This window comes from Apiospora kogelbergensis, assembly GCF_038363985.1.
Source record: "Apiospora kogelbergensis strain CBS 113332 chromosome Unknown utg000007l_segment0_segment0, whole genome shotgun sequence".
NCBI classification, from domain to species: Eukaryota; Fungi; Ascomycota; class Sordariomycetes; order Amphisphaeriales; family Apiosporaceae; genus Apiospora; species Apiospora kogelbergensis.
Genome location: NW_027117424.1, coordinates 2,666,942 through 2,684,682, shown reverse-complemented (window position 1 = coordinate 2,684,682; position 17,741 = coordinate 2,666,942). Strand labels below are relative to the sequence as shown.

The 17,741-nt window shown below is 52.1% G+C and overlaps 5 protein-coding genes across 5 annotated transcripts; 2 read left to right on the top strand and 3 right to left on the bottom strand.

The window, feature by feature from the left end:
- Window positions 1-2,222: 2,222 nt before the first annotated feature.
- On the bottom strand, window positions 2,223-3,968 carry PG998_011219 (uncharacterized protein; the record flags this gene model as incomplete). The annotated part of the gene is made up of 1 exon (XM_066878035.1): window positions 2,223-3,968. The coding sequence occupies one exon, from the start codon at window positions 3,966-3,968 to the stop codon at window positions 2,223-2,225; it is 1,746 nt and encodes a 581-aa protein (XP_066727089.1).
- A 795-nt stretch (window positions 3,969-4,763) lies between these two features.
- Window positions 4,764-6,731, bottom strand: PG998_011218 (uncharacterized protein; the record flags this gene model as incomplete). Its single annotated transcript, XM_066878034.1, has 4 exons — window positions 6,515-6,731; window positions 6,191-6,445; window positions 4,896-6,124; window positions 4,764-4,840 (listed from the first exon to the last, which is right to left on the bottom strand). The coding sequence occupies exons 1-4, from the start codon at window positions 6,628-6,630 to the stop codon at window positions 4,764-4,766; spliced, it is 1,677 nt and encodes a 558-aa protein (XP_066727088.1). The 5' UTR covers window positions 6,631-6,731.
- A 4,901-nt stretch (window positions 6,732-11,632) lies between these two features.
- On the top strand, window positions 11,633-12,671 carry PG998_011217 (FAD/NAD(P)-binding domain-containing protein; the record flags this gene model as incomplete). The annotated part of the gene is made up of 2 exons (XM_066878033.1): window positions 11,633-11,925; window positions 11,990-12,671. 2 exons carry the CDS (start codon window positions 11,633-11,635, stop codon window positions 12,669-12,671), a joined length of 975 nt encoding a protein of 324 aa, XP_066727087.1.
- Window positions 12,672-13,645: 974 nt separating this feature from the next.
- On the top strand, window positions 13,646-14,550 carry PG998_011216 (uncharacterized protein; the record flags this gene model as incomplete). The annotated part of the gene is made up of 2 exons (XM_066878032.1): window positions 13,646-13,880; window positions 13,952-14,550. 2 exons carry the CDS (start codon window positions 13,646-13,648, stop codon window positions 14,548-14,550), a joined length of 834 nt encoding a protein of 277 aa, XP_066727086.1.
- A 400-nt stretch (window positions 14,551-14,950) lies between these two features.
- On the bottom strand, window positions 14,951-16,516 carry PG998_011215 (norsolorinic acid reductase; the record flags this gene model as incomplete). Its single annotated transcript, XM_066878031.1, has 4 exons — window positions 14,951-15,241; window positions 15,384-15,824; window positions 16,023-16,348; window positions 16,411-16,516. 4 exons carry the CDS (start codon window positions 16,514-16,516, stop codon window positions 14,951-14,953), a joined length of 1,164 nt encoding a protein of 387 aa, XP_066727085.1.
- Window positions 16,517-17,741: the final 1,225 nt, after the last annotated feature.

The following is a 17,741-nucleotide window of genomic DNA, read 5'->3' as shown; positions in this document are numbered from 1 at the left end:
GAGAATAGAGAGAGGAAGTAAGACTGCCAAGGTCGAGTGTTTGGAAGGATGACCAGCCCTTCTTATATCGGTCGAGTCGACTCATCGACAGATCATGCAACGGAAAAACGCATCCTACATGGACTTGGCCAGGTCGCCAATGGAAACGGCTAGACATCCAGACAGCCGGTGCCACGGCCTCGTCCCCGCCAGTTCTGGCAGAGAAAGGGAAAGGGCAGCAGTCGAGATAGCCGCGTGGGACCCAGACAGATGCGAAGCAGGCGTGCGTGCAATCAATTCCAAGCATCTCGCTTCCTGGAGAACGCTGCCCCTCCTCCACCTCCCTCGTACCATGGCCGTGCCTGGGTAGCACTGGATCAGAAACATGATGGGAAGACTCCGGGCGAGGATACAATTGGCTAAACGCGCAAATCAGAGGCCAAGACGGACGTGTGTGTTGGTTGATTGATTTGGCTGATGGAAATGGCCGACAGCTGTAGAAACACAAGCCTTTTGATATTAGCCATGCCCAATCAGTGCGGGGTGTTCTCCAGGACAGTGGGGGATCTCGGCTGCCCCTCGCTGCGCATCCATTTTCTCCAACTGCAAAGTCCTGGAAACGTGCTTGACAGGAGACATCTGCAGTCTGTCTGCTGCCCTGCCTGTTCTTGACTGTCTGGTAGGCATCGTGGGTTCCCACCCTTGGGCAGCTCAGCTGAGCGAAGTATTTGGCCGAGACTCCCCAGGGTTTCCACTGGGCCCTTCGCTCTGTGTCTTCTCGCCCTTCTCGCCCACCGGCTATTTAGCCTAAAGACGGGCCAAAGTTCGGGTCCGCTTGCGGCTAATTCAACCGTATGCCTCTTTGGCTCCAGTTTTCGACCAAGCACCGCAGAATATCGTGAGATTTTCCTCTTCGTGGGATGGGCGTTGCGTTGCATAGCATGGTGTGCCTGCTGCTGTGTAAGCCTCGCAGGGAACGCTGCCAGTGGCTCGGACCCTAACGGCCAATGACATGCCGCAGCCCACGTTCCCGTGTGGAATATCTGAGCATTAACATATGACATTCCACACAGTCACTGGGAGCACACTTGACCCGGTCCAACCGAAACCTGCAAGGCCGGCGGGAGGCGGGTATCAATCAGCATATTCTGCGCAAACCCTCACGTTACGGCTACCGGCGTTTTTGGTCTTCTTGTTCCTTGAGCCATGAGATGCTGCAAGGTCCCGAACCCACCACATGTTGTTGTCCCCGTGGGGCTCAAGTATATGATATGCCTCTTGCCTCTCCACCCTTGGACGTCCGAAGGACGATACGACGGCTCTATTCGGGCCGTATACCTCCACGACCAACCGGATACAGCTTGGTATGTACTGGTCAACCAAAAAGTCAGAGATCAAATGATCAACCAGTTTCGTCAACCCAAACGAGACTGGTCTGCACATGATACGAGAAACCACAACGGTCTTGATTCTGCCATTCACACTCCTGCATACGCGTATGCTGCACCACTCGGTTTATTCAAATTCTATTGACATGAAAGCCTCGAATATGGTAGCTTTTGCGAGGCCGGAACGATGAAAGATTGATGGTCTAAGGATGTGGCTACAATTCAAACAATGGCTCCTTTATCAACGGGAATCCGATACAACAGCCGCGAAAACCAGGAGAAAGGTTAATACTAGCCAACGTCGTGAAGCAGCGGCCATGTGCCTTTGTTCCTCGCCTGTGGATGAGACGGCAATATCAGCACTCGGTTTTGGCCTTTGCGCCGTGATGTCTATGAAGAAAGAAGCATGTTACGATGTTTCACTGAAGCAATCCCTAAGAAATAGAAATCATCATCGAATTAAGTGGAAGCCAGTCCGGAACTGATCTGTGACAGGTTGAACGTGGTGGAAGTCGATACCAGAATAAGGGATTGCTTAGGCATGGCTTAGTAGTCTAGATAGTGCAAAGCCAAAGGGTGGGCAACAGCTACTCATCATGGTTTTGAATTTTATGTACTGTTTTGTGTATACTTTGAATGCGACACGCAGCGACTCGTTGCTTGCTTTGCTGTCTCCGTTAAGGATGCATGCATCCACCTATACCTTACGAAATAACCAATTCTTCAACTCGACGATTGAACCGGTTCCACCACGGGCACAAGCAGAGCCTGCATTCGAAATCCCTAGATGGATGAACAAAAGGAGTCAGAACTTCAGTTCTCTCATAATTTTGAAAATAAGGATGTCGGTAACACTTACATCAAAAGCAGCCCTGACATGTCGCAGGCCGTCAACCCCCTCCTTTTGATGGCGACGGCCGGTAATGCGCCCAGCTCGCCGACCCATTCTGTGTATTCCGACATCTTGTTCTTCGCCGTGAGCAGCGACAGGGCCCGGAACCCGCACTCGTCGATGGCGGCGTAGAAGCCCACGAGTGGCCCGTCGTTGACTGGGAGGTATTCCTCGTACCCGGTGTCTTGGTGCTGCTGGTCCTTGTTCTTCGTCTTCCCTCCCAAGACATAGCCGAGCTCCACATCGCCAACGGTGGCGCCGCTGTCGCTGTCGCTGTTCTTACCAAAGACGAACCGTAGCCCCGTGATGTACTGCGCCCTGAAGAAGGGCACGAGGGAGACGTAGACGCCACGTACAGGCTTTCCTAACGGCAACTCGACCTCGGCTCGATGCAGGACGCGACCTAATTCGCCAAAGGCCTCTGGTGCACGACAACGCGCCGTTTTAACGGCCTTCCAGTCCATCATGAGCTCTATGGCGGCGAGGTCGAGCTCCCACCACCTCGAAGTGAAATTGGAATGCGCATCGCTACTGCTCCCACGGGCGCCCCCTCTCAAGGGACCCATAGCGCTCACGGCCCGCATAGCGTCCGCCAGTGGCCTAACGGTCTGCGTCCAGATCCGTAGCCGGTTTCGCTCCCCGAGGCCGACCTTGTTGTGCCGCAGGCTTGTCTTGAGGTGCCGGTACAGCCGGGTCCAGTCGGTGCCGCGCATCTCCGCCGGAGGCAGCAGGAACGCATCAAAGAATACGTGCAGCTCGCGGCCAGGCCAGAAGCGAGAGCGGAAGAAGGTCTGGCTCAGCGGCAGCGCCGCAATCTCCCGTGACGCCAAGCGAAGGCTCGTGACGGCGGGCGTCTCGAGGTAGCACAAGAGCAGATCGCGGAGTTCTTTCGGCAGCCGACCAAAGGGGTCTTTATTCGCGCTCAGCGTACTGCTACTCCTATTGCGAGGTACGCCGGCTTCACCATTGCTCTCCGTGGCAGCAGTAAGCGCGTTGGTATCAGCCACTGTCACTGTTGCCTTCGCAGGACCTTTCTTGTCGTTGTGCCGATTCCGCAGGCTCAAGACGACCTTCTGAACCTCGGGGACTCGGAACGGGTTGGCGTAAGTGCTGGGGATGACGAGGTTGGAGTTGGGCCCCATGAGGACGAAGTGCTCGCCCTTGCAGAGGTCTTTGACGGTGCCCATGTAGAGCCCGCCGTAGTTGTGGCCCCAGTTGGGTAACTCGCTACCGCAGGGCACCGACTGGAGGACACGCCAGAGCGCGTCGATCATGTCTACTGCCCCACCGGCAGCGTCGTCGGGCTTGAGCGCCTGCTCGAGCAAGGCCCAGCACGCCTCGTGGAACAGGAATCCCCAGGCGTAACCGGGACGGTCTTCGGGCAGCACGCCAGGGCCCGGCGGCTTAATATCCTGGATGATGACGCAAGTAGAAGGGTCCAGGTCCGGGTCATCGTACCGCTGGTGTGCCAGGGGCGGGACCGAGTTCTCGGCGCTGTTAACCTGGTGGTAACCGACGCCCGATAGCTGGGCCCGGCAGTTACCGCCCGACTTAGTAGCAGCGGTGGTGGGATCGGCATCAGGGTCTCCGGTGCAGTAGACGGCGCGGTAGTAGGGTGCCCAGTTGGCGGCACCAGTGTTGAGGTGAGGGTTGACGAAGCCGCAAAAGCCGCACGTCAACCGGCTTACTGGCCAGTTGCTGTTCTGCATCACTTTATTCGCCCCCGCTTCTTGCCTCTCCTCCTCCCTCTGAAAAGGGTGATTTGGCGATGGCAGGGCAATCCACCTGGCCGAAACCTATGAAGACAGACCTGCCAAACGTAGCACTACTCCCTCGGCTAAGAAAGGATCCTCGTTGTGGGATGAATTTCGGAGTTGACGTCAGTCGGTTAAAAAAGACGCCCCAAATTGTTTTGAAACATGACGTTACCGGGGGCCCGTCTCGTCTCGCGAAAGTTGTTCTGCTAGGCTGACCGAGCTCCAGATTTCATTTACGTCTGCGTCTCGCGGGACTTTTGACCTCCTCAAGTTCTCTAACTGCGAAAGATGCATCATCCCCACTTACTAAGTATGACGGCGAAAATGATCCCCGCCTTTTTGCAAGACAGCAAATGAGGTGCTAAGTCAGAAACTCACTTTCCACCTCATTTCATCCAATGTTGGATGTCGTAGCAGATTCACGTCCAGATTCAAGTGAGTGGTAGACATCAAGTATTGCTGGTATGCGTGGAGCTTGATATAATGGAAATTTGGTCATGTTGTATAGTAAATAGTGTAGAAAGAGCACCTTAATTTCACCGCCACTCCCGTATAATGCTGTCTTATATGTCGGAAGTTCAGTGGCATGTTGTTTGCCGGATCCGACCGATACACTGCCGCTGCCACCTCGACCTAGCAATGCCCATCTGTCATTGCTCATCCGGCCATGACCAGAGTTGCCAGAAACGTTCCAAAACGGAGGAGTTGTAAACGTGTCGCACACATATATAAAACATAAAAGCCCATCTAGAAATGTTCCTTCCAGAAACGGAATTTTACCTCGCGGCTTGTGGCCGTGCCAGCTGCCTTCTGGATATCGCGTGCTGAAGAGTGGGTTAGCCAGGATCATGTAAAGACCGTCGAATTGTTCAGACTTACCAGCTGCAGAAGGTCCACAGAAGTATACACCGACAGTAGTCTGCATACTGCTCTCCAAGCCGTTGATATAGGTACGGTCCATAATGCCGTCACGCATAGTCTCGAACATACGACGGAAATCAGGACGGCCGAAGTTGGTGCGAGACTTGAGCTCCGTGAGCGGGTCGACCTCGGCGCCAACAGAGTTGAGTACAATATTTTGCGTGGTGTCCATATCCAGCTTCTGGGTCAGGTAGGTGTGGATCTTCAAGAATTCAATGCCGTTGCTACCAGGAACCCTGGCAGCTTCTGCACTTTGCTCCTCCAGAGATGACAGGAGCGTCTGGAACCACTCGAAGGAGCCGGTATCCTTGCATACCCAGATGAATTCCACACGACGAAGACGGGTAGGCGGGTTGGGTCCGTTACGAGAGTGCCAGATGTTCTTCAGAATAGAGGCCCAAGGCGTGACACCGATACCAGTTCCGATGAGCACAGCAATTTCGTTGTCGAACACGTCCTCGGCGGGAGCACCATACGGTCCGTCGATTCGGAGCATGGGCATCTGCTGCCCATTCTGAAGAGCGACTTCGTACATGCCCATGGGGTCAACCCCATCGTACAGTTTCGATTGGGCTTGACCAGCACCAACCGCGTCACCGAGCGCCCGAGTGAAATCGCCAACTTGACGGACGTGGACGGAGACGTAAGGGTCGTAAGGGCAGGAGGTGATGGTAAAGGGATGCCACTGATAGGCAGAGACAGAGGGAACCTGCAGGAAGAGCCACTGTCCGGCCTTGTACTTGAACGAAGGCTTGTTGAACTGAATCTCAACGACATCGTAGGGGTGGCGGACGACTCGAGTGATCTTCGTGGATTTCTTGGCTCGAATCTCACGGTACAAGCGCTCGATCAGATAGAAGCCACCGGCAAAGAGCTCCCATCGCCATCCTTCGTATCCAAGGCAGTGGTCCCAGAATTCGTCACCGGCGAAGGGAGAGATCGGGTCGGCTGTGTCACGCACGAAACAGCTGGTGGTGTGGGTGTAAAGACCCAACAGGAAAGGAATAAAAAGGTGATGGGTGTACCAGAAAGTCTCGAACGACTGCTGTCTAATGCGGTGGTGCGCTGTCGTGTACATGAGCAGCATGCATAGGCACATAGTGTGGCCAGTGATGCCACCAGCTTGGGTGTAGTGGATCTGAATAGCCGTTTCGGGTCGGATCTGGGTTTTTTCGACATTATAGAAACTATTACGGGTGGCGGTTAGTTCTGCTATATCAAGAATGATGTCTGATCTCCATAATCCCACTTACTTGACATAATGGGCCGAGACGTGGATGACGGTGAACATCAACATGGCGTATGCGACTTGGCGATGGAACCAGAGATTCTCGTCCAGAGGCAGAAACCTGACCTTCGGACGGATCCATCTCATTATAGTCCGGCACACCGGAAGTAAAATAAGAGTTCCGTCAATTGAGAGGACCAGCCCGGCACCTCTCGACATCCACACGGAGAATCTAAGGGTGTTCAAGGGAGCCAGCTCGGGCGTGACAAACTGCTTATACCTGATGTCGTGTTAGTGAGATCTTGTCGTACATGGCCAGTCCGGCTCTCAAGAGGAGGGTTTGCCTTACCAACCAAATGCGAACATGCCCCAGTGCATTCCCCAGAACAAGATATGGAATATGATCTTGCTCGCAGTGAACTGCTTCTTCACCAAGGTGCCGAGGCTCATTTCTGAGCCACCCATCTTGCCGATTGGTACTCCCACCTCTTTACCAGTACTCAATCCCAATTAAAGTGTCGGCCTGCGACAGTAGCGACTTGGTGTGGCCTCGTTCTCTCCGGAGAGGTCGTTGGCAGGTATCGAGCGAATAACGAATGGCACGGCGTCGTGTTCCTCTGGATGTGTGTATTTGCAATATATTTGCCGGTTTCGTTTTCCTTTCCTTGACGTCCCCCGGATTAAAAAGCCTATTATTCAACGCGAACAAACTAATAAGAAGAAGCAATGGGGTTTAAAAGAGCGATCTGAGCCAGCAGCGGACGAAAAGAATGGTGGTGGACTAGAAGGGCTCGGGATTGTTGTACAGCAAGAAACCTCTATGTCCAGTTCGCCAAGCAAGGGGATAGAAGAAGGGAAACCAGGCGATGTATGATGGGAGGTTAGGTAGTCATAAAGGACGATGCTAGATTGAGTTGGGCAGGGGTATGATGGGTTGATGGGGAGAGCTTATTCCCAACGGGGCGCCAGGATATAGCTAAGCGTCAGTTCATGGAGATCCGGCACCTCGATGAACCGTCTTTCTGCTTGGTACCGGCCGACGAGTAAGGGCCCACGAGCACGTATGCAGTAGAAAGAGGGACCGATTTGATCGGATGTCAGCGGCCCATGAAACCTCTTTGTCCACTTGAAGTAATCACCGCCACTGTTTGAACCAAGGTGGAACTGGTGGTAGAACGGAGGTAGCAAGGGTGAGGATAGCGTATCCCTGATTGTCCGTCTAGTCGGGGATGAAGCCTTCTTTGCCTTTCGATGGCAGGGTATGTAGTTGCGCGAGTGCCTCCAGCTATGTAGCCAAGCTTGGCCACGGACCAGGAGCGGACGTGGATTAGGCAAGAAGCGCACAGTGACAGATAATGGGGACGGAAATAAAATGCCTTGTCTGTGAGACCTGGGGCTAGGGTAGGGCCAGAGACGGTTGACAGACGACGATAGTATGGAAGATCAGACGCAATAGCGGGTTTCGCAGCCGACTCGAGCGGTATCAGAGTGATCCGGCGTTCAGTGTCTTTCTTTCGGGTCTAGAGTACTAAGTTTATTTTGCATCTACCGCATCGGTACCGTCTGATGGGTGGAAGAGTTGAGACGAGGTACGTTTGAAGGATACTCGGGCTGAATAGTCTGGAGCCGCCTTGGGTGTTTCGGCAGGGGTAGGGAGATACTGCAAGAAGCGGGCTGCGGGCGGCAGACGGGAAGAGGCGAAATATGACGGAGATGGGACACACTCTCTGAAATTCGGGATGGTGAAAAGCTGATCTTGTTCCCAAAGAGTCGGAAGAGAGGAAGAAATCATAGTCAACGCACGAATTCGCATCCCATTGGGAATATACTGCCGCATACGACGAAAATTAGCGCCTTCATTTGAGATGCGGAAGCTCATTGGTGATGGCCCAGTGCAAGAGATGCCATTTCGCCCTTGGTCTCGGTATTTTAGGCCATTTTTAGGTCGTGACAGCTTGCTGGGCGCTTAATTGGGGCCAATGGCCGTGAAGGTCGTAGGTGGTGGGGTCGCTGGTGCTTGGCCGCCAAGTGCCTGAGAACATTGACATTGTATGATAGACACGGTACATTGGTGACAATTGGTATTCAAATTCTCCGTATGTACATGGGCCAATGCTCATTCAATTCGATTCAATCCCCTAGATCGTGTATCAGGGGCTACCTGGGTGAAGGAAGAGACTAAGGTAAGCATCAATACTCGCTAAATAATATGCATATTTCTTAGTGGTGCCTCAATGTTAAAATCGGCGGGAAGGGTCACAATGGGTAGGCAATAATTACATAGATTCATGAAGGTCGTGCTCGAAATCTGCAATATGTACTATCATTTGCCGGCTTACCGAAACGAGAGTGCTATGATTAGGAAGGGGGTCTTTAAGGGGCCTCAAAGAGGGTCGGGGGCGGCGATGCAACAACGTGCTGCGACCATGTCATGGGTAGGCTTGTAGGGTACCGGGGTCTTTTCCATGCGAGAGAAAGTTGTTCCATGCGCGGGGGGGCAGACCTCTCTGTTCCTTAGTGCTTGGGTGATTCCCACCACCGTCCCCCGTCCCCCGTTAGCCGTCTCCAACGCTTTCTCTCGATAAACACCAGACGACGTAACTCTATTGATTTGCCAAACACGATAGGACCGGCCCTACTTGACAAGATTTTAAGCTTAGACATGGGGTGCAAACAACATCGTACGATTTTTGATCAGGCCATATGCAGAGCCGCACACAATGACGGCAATAGCCTATATAATCAGTCCACGTAACCTTGTATAAAGCAATGAGCCTCATGCCTTGGCAGCCAAATGGGCAACGACATATAAGTCTTGTCCTTTTCCGCCATCTTCAACATCGTTCGATTTCTCGTCAGTTTACAGCACATCAAGGGGCCCTAGCAATGTGTTCTCATCATGCTGTGGCAGCTGCCATGGCACGCAGGCTCAGAACCCCGGAGACGTATTAGGATCCTACCCTTGGAATGCTTTGCCTGTTTTGGCGCACCTTTTTGGCCAATCTTCTACTCAACGCACAACCCCCTCTGTTACTGCTTCCGAGCAACTGGAGCGACTGAGGCGGGCCCTCTCTACCCTCGTGTTGAGATATTAGGTCGACCATCTACCACCGTCTTGCTCTTTCTTTCCCCCACAGGACGGCTGGGAGGCTTCCTGAGGAGGAGATCAGGTAGCTCTGGAACACACATTTTTCTTGGAAGGCCGTCGACCACTGTGCCGGCCACCCAGTTTGCTCTCAGGCCTCTCGAGAAGAGCAGGGTTTGATGCATACCAAATGCGGCTCTCTTGAAGCGTGCAGATCGTTAAGCTTAATGGAAACCAAGCTTAATATTGAGGCGATGTTGTATCGGGTCCAGCGATCTGAAACCACCCAAAACGTTAGTAGACCGAAGCCCCTCGACACACGTTAAAAACAGAGAGCAGGGGTGCTGTAAAATAAAACCCCCACACCTGCAACACCGCTGTGACACGGACTCCAGTCCGTCCAGTACCATTGCAGTGTTTTTCTTCTCTCCTGCGCCTGCCTGCATCCGAGGGTGGTGTGTCGATTCGCGGCAATCAGCCTGCAATAGGAAGGATGAGCTCTCGCGTAGTGTCACTTCCGCATGCATTTTGTTTTGCCCTGAGAAGAATAAGGTGACAAGACCCATCCACTGTCCCCATCATCCGCATTTCAGCTCCACGATGTCGGTCATTAACAGACCTACTGCTAGATTGCCTTTTGGATTGCCTTTGCAAATCCTTGGTACGAACGGGGCCTTGGTTTCTTTCTGTTTCTCAGCGTAGAGCCCCGTGGGTAACCTGAACAAAAGGCCTTTCTTGTGGCATGACACATGCTGCTGCCAAGCTATCTTCTGGCCCAGTTCCGCAATGCTTGATCAGGAGGGGGAGAGGATGGGGGAGCAAATAGCGAGGGTTTTTTGAGGCCGTCTCAAAACAAGCCAAGCTCATTGGCATGCGAATCAACGCATGTCTACTCTCAAAAATATCCTATCATGGGCTCTCCCAGAGCCATCACTACTTGCGCTCCTCCTGTCTGACCACCCTAACTTTCGCCTTCTCGGAAGTCTATCTGCTATGATCAGTTGTGTATGAGACTTCGACCTGACCATGGGAACCATGTTCGACAACCTGTTATAGAATGCTTTGCAGCTTACCGCCTAGTCAGGGAAGTTGTCGGGAATTCTTTCGTACTTGTGTCATGTGCTCCTTGCTCGAACCCTGAGCGACATGTTCTCTTTCTGGCGCCTTGAGTTAACGACTCGGCTGCTATCACGGGTGGTCAAATCAGTCGATATGCCTGTGTCGAAATAAGTCACTCGCTGCATGCTAATACCTCGAACTGTGTCGATGCATCCATTGCTCTAACATGCCCTGCCACCCAGGAGCAAGTCCCAACGGGCGGTCTGGAGAGGCTGAGACGGCATGGGCAAGTCTACTGCAACGCCAATGCTGTGACGTACTGGCAGACATACCAATTGCCTGTCCAGCCTAGAACTTGGCAACTCTTGTCGACAGCGACAGACCCGATCAGGGCTGACGGGTGATCGTCAAGGATGGTTGGAAAAATAAGTTGCCGTCTCCGATCTTCGCGGAAGCCTGCATACAACATAAACAGCGATATTCTATCCCGATGCGGACATAGCATGTAACTGTTGCTGCCCGTCAAATGAACATACACGTGACAGGTCTTGATGGTCATGCGAGCCTTTGAAGGAAGAATCGGTGCTTCAAGCAAAGGCTAAGCCTCAGCCCTATTTTCTACATATCTGATGACCGGTTCATAGATCTAGACCTTCTAGGCAGACTTTTATATCGCCATTTTACATCCCTTGGTACCCTTTGGACGCCAGTCTGGAACCCCAAAAGCGTCGGTAGGCTTGGGTCTGGGACGTTGCAAGCCGTTTGGTTTGATCAGAAATCCAAATAGCTTGAAAACGGCTGCCCTGGATTAGGTATTACTAATAGCGAAGCACTATTTGCAGTTGTTGCAAAGGTTCCTGCCTTGAATTCAATCCATCAGTTGATCCGAGGACGATTGCGTCTTCTGGTGAGACTATCGATCATATTGGTTACACTCCTCCATCTATGACCATTTACTGCATCCGCTCGACTACCTATGCATCCACCTATGACTAACTACTGCATCTACCTATGACTGCCTACTTTCTTAACAACGCGTATAAAAGCACCTCCGACACAAAAAGCGTGAGCGGGATCATTTCAATAACAACTATAACCTACGCTCAGTTTAAGGCGGGTTTCGTGAAACTAACGGTATAAGTTATAACGGCATCTTGCAACTCTCATCCCTGTCTACCGCCAAGTCGAGGCCCCAAGGGAGAGGGAAGTTATGTTGTAGTTCCCGACGAAGTGGCTTTGAGTACTGATTGATACGTAAATGCTCATCTCGTCACTCCCTGGCAATCCCGAGAGCGTACCAGATAGATTTATGAAGCGGGCATCATGGATGAATCGTTCCGGGTGATCATAGTTGGAGGCGGCCTGATTGGGCTTCTGGCTGCTCACATTCTCGCCAAAGCGAATATTGATTTTGTCTTGTTGGAACAACGGAACAATCTCTTCCCAGAGCAAAGTGCGAGTATCAGAGTGTATCCTCATACGGTCAGAGTCTTCGACCAGCTCGGACTGCTAGAGTCTCCCCAGAAGATGCGGAGCCCCTTGGCCCGGAAGCTAGTTATGACCCATTCGGGCTACGTCTTCAGAGGCCACCCTAGGTTCACCTGGATGAGAGTCAAGTATTCCCTTCTATCATCATCATAATGATTGTTGATGGGCGGTTAGTTTATAAAAATGCTGTAGCCATAGCCACCCTTTTGCTATGGTCAATCGAACGAATCTGCTAAGATGCCTCTATAACAACTTTAGAGATGGCCTGAGGGAATCGGTCTACGGGGACAAGCAGGTGTTTGACGTCCAAGTTCGCGACGACACTTGCAAGGTGCAATGCTCAGATGGCACGATCGAACGCGGTTCCATCATCATTGGAGCCGATGGCATTACGAGCACAGTACGACAAGAAATGCGAAGGCCAGAGCGACCTCTGCTGCCACTAGCTACGAACGAACGTCCCTTCACAGCATCCTTCACACTCCCCTATTGTTCAGTCCCGGTGCTGCCCGGAATGTCTGTGGGTACATCCTGGGAGGCGCATGGTACAGGCAAGTCCACATCACTCTTCGTGGGTAAAGAAAGAGCTTGGTTATTTGGGTACGAGAAACGTGATCCATCGAACCATCCATCTCTGTCAACGGCTTACTTCAAAAAAGAAGACGAAGCACGGTTCGTTGATAAATGGGCAGACGTACACCTAACAACCAGCTTACGGCTGAAAAGTGCCTATGAAGCCCGCCAATCTTCAGGAATGACACTGGCTAACGAAGGAACCGTCGAGCACCGCTCCTGGAAACCCATCGTGTTAGTTGGCGACTCGGCAGCCAAGGTGACCCCAAATCTGGGTTTCGGCTTCGATGGCGGCGTCTAAGGTCTTGCCGCGCTGATGAACGGCTTGCATGAACTTGTCTGTTGCCAGAATGTCTCCAAACCGAGTACTGATGAGTTTGAGGCGGTATTTCAAGCATACCAAGATCAATCGCTTCCACTTTTCAGAAGGCTAGCGGGTGTATCGAGCGAGTCTCTGCGCGCAACGACCTGAGATACTTGGGGGAGGTGGGTGATGGGTCGGTATGTCAATGGGGTCATGGGAGCAGATTGGACAAGATACAACGAACAATTCACGCCCATAATAGCACGGTCGCTCGTGTTACATTTCCTCGACGAGAAAAGCCTCCCCGGTGGAAAGATGACATGGGCGAACCATCCGGAGATGGCTGCTGAAGTACGAGTTTGAGTTACGATAGTTCGTCATCCTGTCAGGTGTTACAGACGTAACATGATTTTATAGGCCATAATCTACCCCTATTCAACAGAGCATGCTTGATTGGCCGAGAATGCACCTCCGCCGTGGTCGTGAATAGTCTTCTATTGTTTGTAATCTACCCAAGACACATTTTTCGTTCACCCGTCAATGGTTTGTGTGATGTGCGTGAGTAAATGCAGTGAGCGGACCGGCCAGTCAGCGAGTAAACCATCAACCAATCATCCAACCTCCGTACTTCTCGTCAGTTCAAATTACGTTGTGGACGACCACAAACTCAATGTTTTAATGTGCTCTTTTCTTCATCAACTTTCCACAAGACCCACATCTACCATCGCCGGTCGAAGGCCATTTTCCGCCTTCAGACTTATCAGGTCTGATACATTTCTTTGTTTCTAGCCAGGCACCCGCGGTCAGTAGACGGAAAAGCTTTTCATGACCGAAACAATTCCTACAACTATTGACATCGCTACCACCGGCTCCGGATTGCAAAAGCAAGCTAGCTGTTTCCCCGAACGCATACGCACATACACACATACAAGGACACACCGAAACTGTAACGGCGCTTCAGAATTCTCAACATGATGGCTGACTTGCACTGCCCAAACAACCTCCCTGCCGAAGTCGTGGAAGGCGTCATCTCTTTCCTCGAACAAACCCATATGAGTCTTGACAATGACTCAGTCATTACCACAATCCGCAAAATCGTTGCGGATGAACTCTGGGCAGGACATCGCATCGACGTGAGCTCGGCCGACTGCGACTTCGTTATGCGAAACGACAGCATGGACTACGAACTAGTCCATGATGAGCATGGTGTTGGATTTTTCCAGAACGCGTCGTACCGGGTCCCATTGATCACGATTGCTCCTGGCGAACGTGAGCAGGAGTGGGCAAGTTCCGAAGAGAAAAAAGCAGCTGGAGCGTCGATCTTTTGCTGCAATGCATCAGTGTTCTGCGCGTTGGCAATGTCGACGGTGGCTGGTGGGGGCACTACGTGAGCCCACCGCTCCGGACAAATAAGGGTGTGGGCGACTACTTAGCTTTCATGTTCGTCCTCGATCAGGACGGAGAGAAGCGCAAATATCTCTTCCCGCCCTTGAAGGCCCTGCAGTTCCACGTCACCCCCACAGGAGAGAGTTGTTGGCTCGTGGTGAACGTTCCACAGAAGCAGGAGTTCGAGGAGCTTCGAAGAGAGGCTGGAAATTACGAGAGAAAGTACAACGGGAGCATCGAAGAGTCAGCGAAGCCCGCTGAGGAGGAAATTGTCTGCACCGAGGACATGATCTCGCGTATTGAGACATGGCTCGCGGATATTGAAATTGCAGACAGACCAGAGGGAGGACGTCGACGACGAGGTTACAGGAGCGGTCCAAGCCTAGGATGGGGAAACGGCCGAAGCCTTTATGAGCCTGAGGAGAAACCCCGAAACCAGGGACGAAGAGGAGGCCGGCGCGGTAACCGAACAGCCCCCGTGCCAACATGAGACAGCCTGCCATTCGCGAGCACAACGCGAGCCCTGCGCAGCCTGTCGTTCGCCAAATTTTGAGGAGACCGATAGATCCCTGAGTCATGCCAAACTGGATTTGACGACAGACAACAAGTTCCACAACGACGGACGAATTCCTTAGCGACTAAACATAGAAATTTCGATCACCTGAATGTGAAAGTGAGCAGCTGCTCTTTAGCCTTCGTACATACTGCATTTCGACAAATTCGGCACCTCAGAAAGAAGCCAACAAAGTTGCGGACAGCAAAGGGATCGGGTCGTGAGTAGTAGACATCAAGCATAACTAAAACAAATGTGTGCCCGGCTAACAAACAAGCGTAGTATCTTGAGAGCGCTCTCAAAAGTACTCCTCTTATTACCACTGATGGTTCATCAGCTATGCTGGCGCCTTCCACACGGCAGTCAGCGCCCCCTTATGTGGTTTGATCGCAGATGGTGACACCACATAGTCAAAATAACCCATGCCCGCTGAGAGCGTTACGTCCTGCGGCCCCTTCACCATGGTACCATTGCTGTTCAGCATGTTGTGTGGGAAGCCAAGATTGAAGTCGTACCCCTTTTCGATTTCGGCAATATCCTCCGGCGACAGCTCCAACGACAGTGCTTCCACGTTCGCCTTAAGTTGCTCGACCTTACGGCCACCAACAATGGGAAACAGATACGGGGCCTGGAGTTAAAGAGAGATGATTTAGTACATATTCCTTTTCGGTGTGTGAAAGGAGGCGGGTAGATTGGGTAATTAGGTGTCGCGGAACCTAGATTGAGAATGAAAAGAAGAATGCGATCTGATTGTTGTGTTTTTGACATACCTTCTGCATGGCATATGCCAGCGCAACGGCCGTGAGATGAACCCCGTGACGTTTCGCCACCGCGTCCAACACCATGGAGACCGACGCCTCGCGCCCGACCAGAAGATGCGCGGGCGCCTTGCGTGTGCCAGTATCCTCGGCGCTGGGGGATTTGAACTGGCCGCCGCCCATAGTACCGAAGGCCTGGATGGCCATGCCCTCGTCGTGGCACATGGGAATAATCTCACGCTCGAGGTCGCGCTCCTGAGCCGAGTAGCGGCCTTGGTAGACGGAGAAGGGGCGCAAGCCGTGTTGGCGTGCGTAAGCATTGGCCTTGACCACAACCCAGGCGGGCGTGTCACTGATGCCAAGATAGAGCACCTTGCCCTGGTCTACCAGCGCGTTCAGAGAGCGCATCAGCTCCGGGATGCCGGTCGCGTAGTCCCAGGCATGGACGAAGAACTGCATTGCGTGAGACTCTGTGTTAGCGGAGTTTCTATGTTGGCAAACTAGCTGCGGCGCCATTGCTGTGTGATCGTGACCCCTGAAATTACGGGCTGCCCATATTTGGGTTATATAGGGCTAGCTCGTATATTTCAAAGTCTAGTCGAGTGAAATGGAGTTAGGGAAGAAAGGGAAGGGGAGGTTTCAGCCACGTACAATGTCGACATAGTCCGTCTGCAAATTCTTCAGGCTGCTGTGGATGGACAAGTGCATGCTCTTGGTCCCTGTTCCGCCGAAGTTGCTGTGCTGCAGGTGCATATGGCCCGTCATGGGGTTCATCGTGTATTTGGTCGCAATAACCATTTCCGGGCGGCGACCCGTCTTGTTCATCCACTCGCCGATCCATTGCTCACTCTGGCCTCCCTGGTACATGTTGGCTGTATCAATGAAGTTACCCCCGAGGTCGTAGAAGGTGTCGAGCAACTCAAACGCCATCTCTTTGGTACACTCGCCCATTCCGTACTTCCAAGCGTCCCCGAGACCTAAATTGATTTAGAATGTGAGCCGTGGGCGAGTTTTATTCAATGGAGAAAGGTTGACGTACCCATGCCACCGAAAACCAGTGGGCTGACTCGAACGGATGCTGATGGCGCCAGCAACCGGTGTCTCCCAAGGAGACTTTTCGGTTCTGGAGGAGGGAGGAAAGCCATAGTGACAGAATTGGTTGTAAAGCTATTGTACTGGCTTGATTTACTGATAGCAATAGAGCAGAGAAAGGCGAAGTGAGTTGGAACGATCAGAGAAGAGCTGGCAACTGACTTTGGTCGGCTTTATTTATAATGTCACGATCTTCAATTTTGCCCCTTGATATGCCGAGACTATCTGTGCTACCCATTTTGTTGACTTTATCTATGATTTCAAAGCAGAGGGAGATAAACCACATGTTCCCGGACAACTCAAGGTGGCCTTAAATCCACCGCACATTATGGACAATTACATGTCCAGCGTGTTGAGCTCATGGCCGTTCGGTGCATTTCCCTTGTCAGAGGGGCTGGCAACATCTGATTGGCAGAAATTCTATGGAACTTTCCAGCCACACCTGACATGTGGGCTTTTAATTGGCTCTGGAGATAATTCTTGTTCCCGTTGGCCCTGATATCTGGAGATAAGAATTATCTCCAGTCCATTAACCTGCTATATAATTCCTTTGTGAATAGTTACATGCGCAGGAAAGCATTCTTCCTTTGGCGCTGAGTCAGTTTCGGGTTTCGCCCGGGTTTTGCTCCAAGACCTTTCATGTTATTATTTAACCATGTGTTCTGAGATTCCGCATTTATCACATCCTCAGTCCTTTGTTTTGCGCATCTTGCTGAATAATGAAAGATATCCTAGATGACCAAGCCATAGAGGTTTCAGAGAGTAAGTCTTAGCGAGGATGAGCTTGCCCTGCCAATCCACAGCGTTGCATCGTCATGGAGAGCAGGACTGTTCGTGAGTTCATGAGCTGGGGTGACGGAGTCGGGATCGTCGTGCCGAGAGATAATCCGGTTCTATCGGCCGTTTCAATTAGGTAAGCGTTTGACGGGTTCATGTAAGGTTAATTAGGTACATTCATTAGGTACCAACTTGTTGGGCTGATTAGGGGCACATTGTTAGGGGAGGCGGGGGAGCTGCGTCGGCTGCACAGCCTCTTAAATCTGGGCCCTGCATTCAGGGACAAGCCCCAAGCATTGCGTACATGTCATGTATCTGACTTGCGACAACTTGCAGTTGGCAACCTGGAGTTAGGCAGACTTATACACTTTTTTTGCACCCTTCAAAAACCAAACCACCACTGCTAGGCCATTCGTTTTCGCTAGGCCTGATCTGCTATACCCCCAGCGATTTCCCACCCCCTCCCCTTCAACCAGACCAACCTCCACGTGTTTGCTTCTG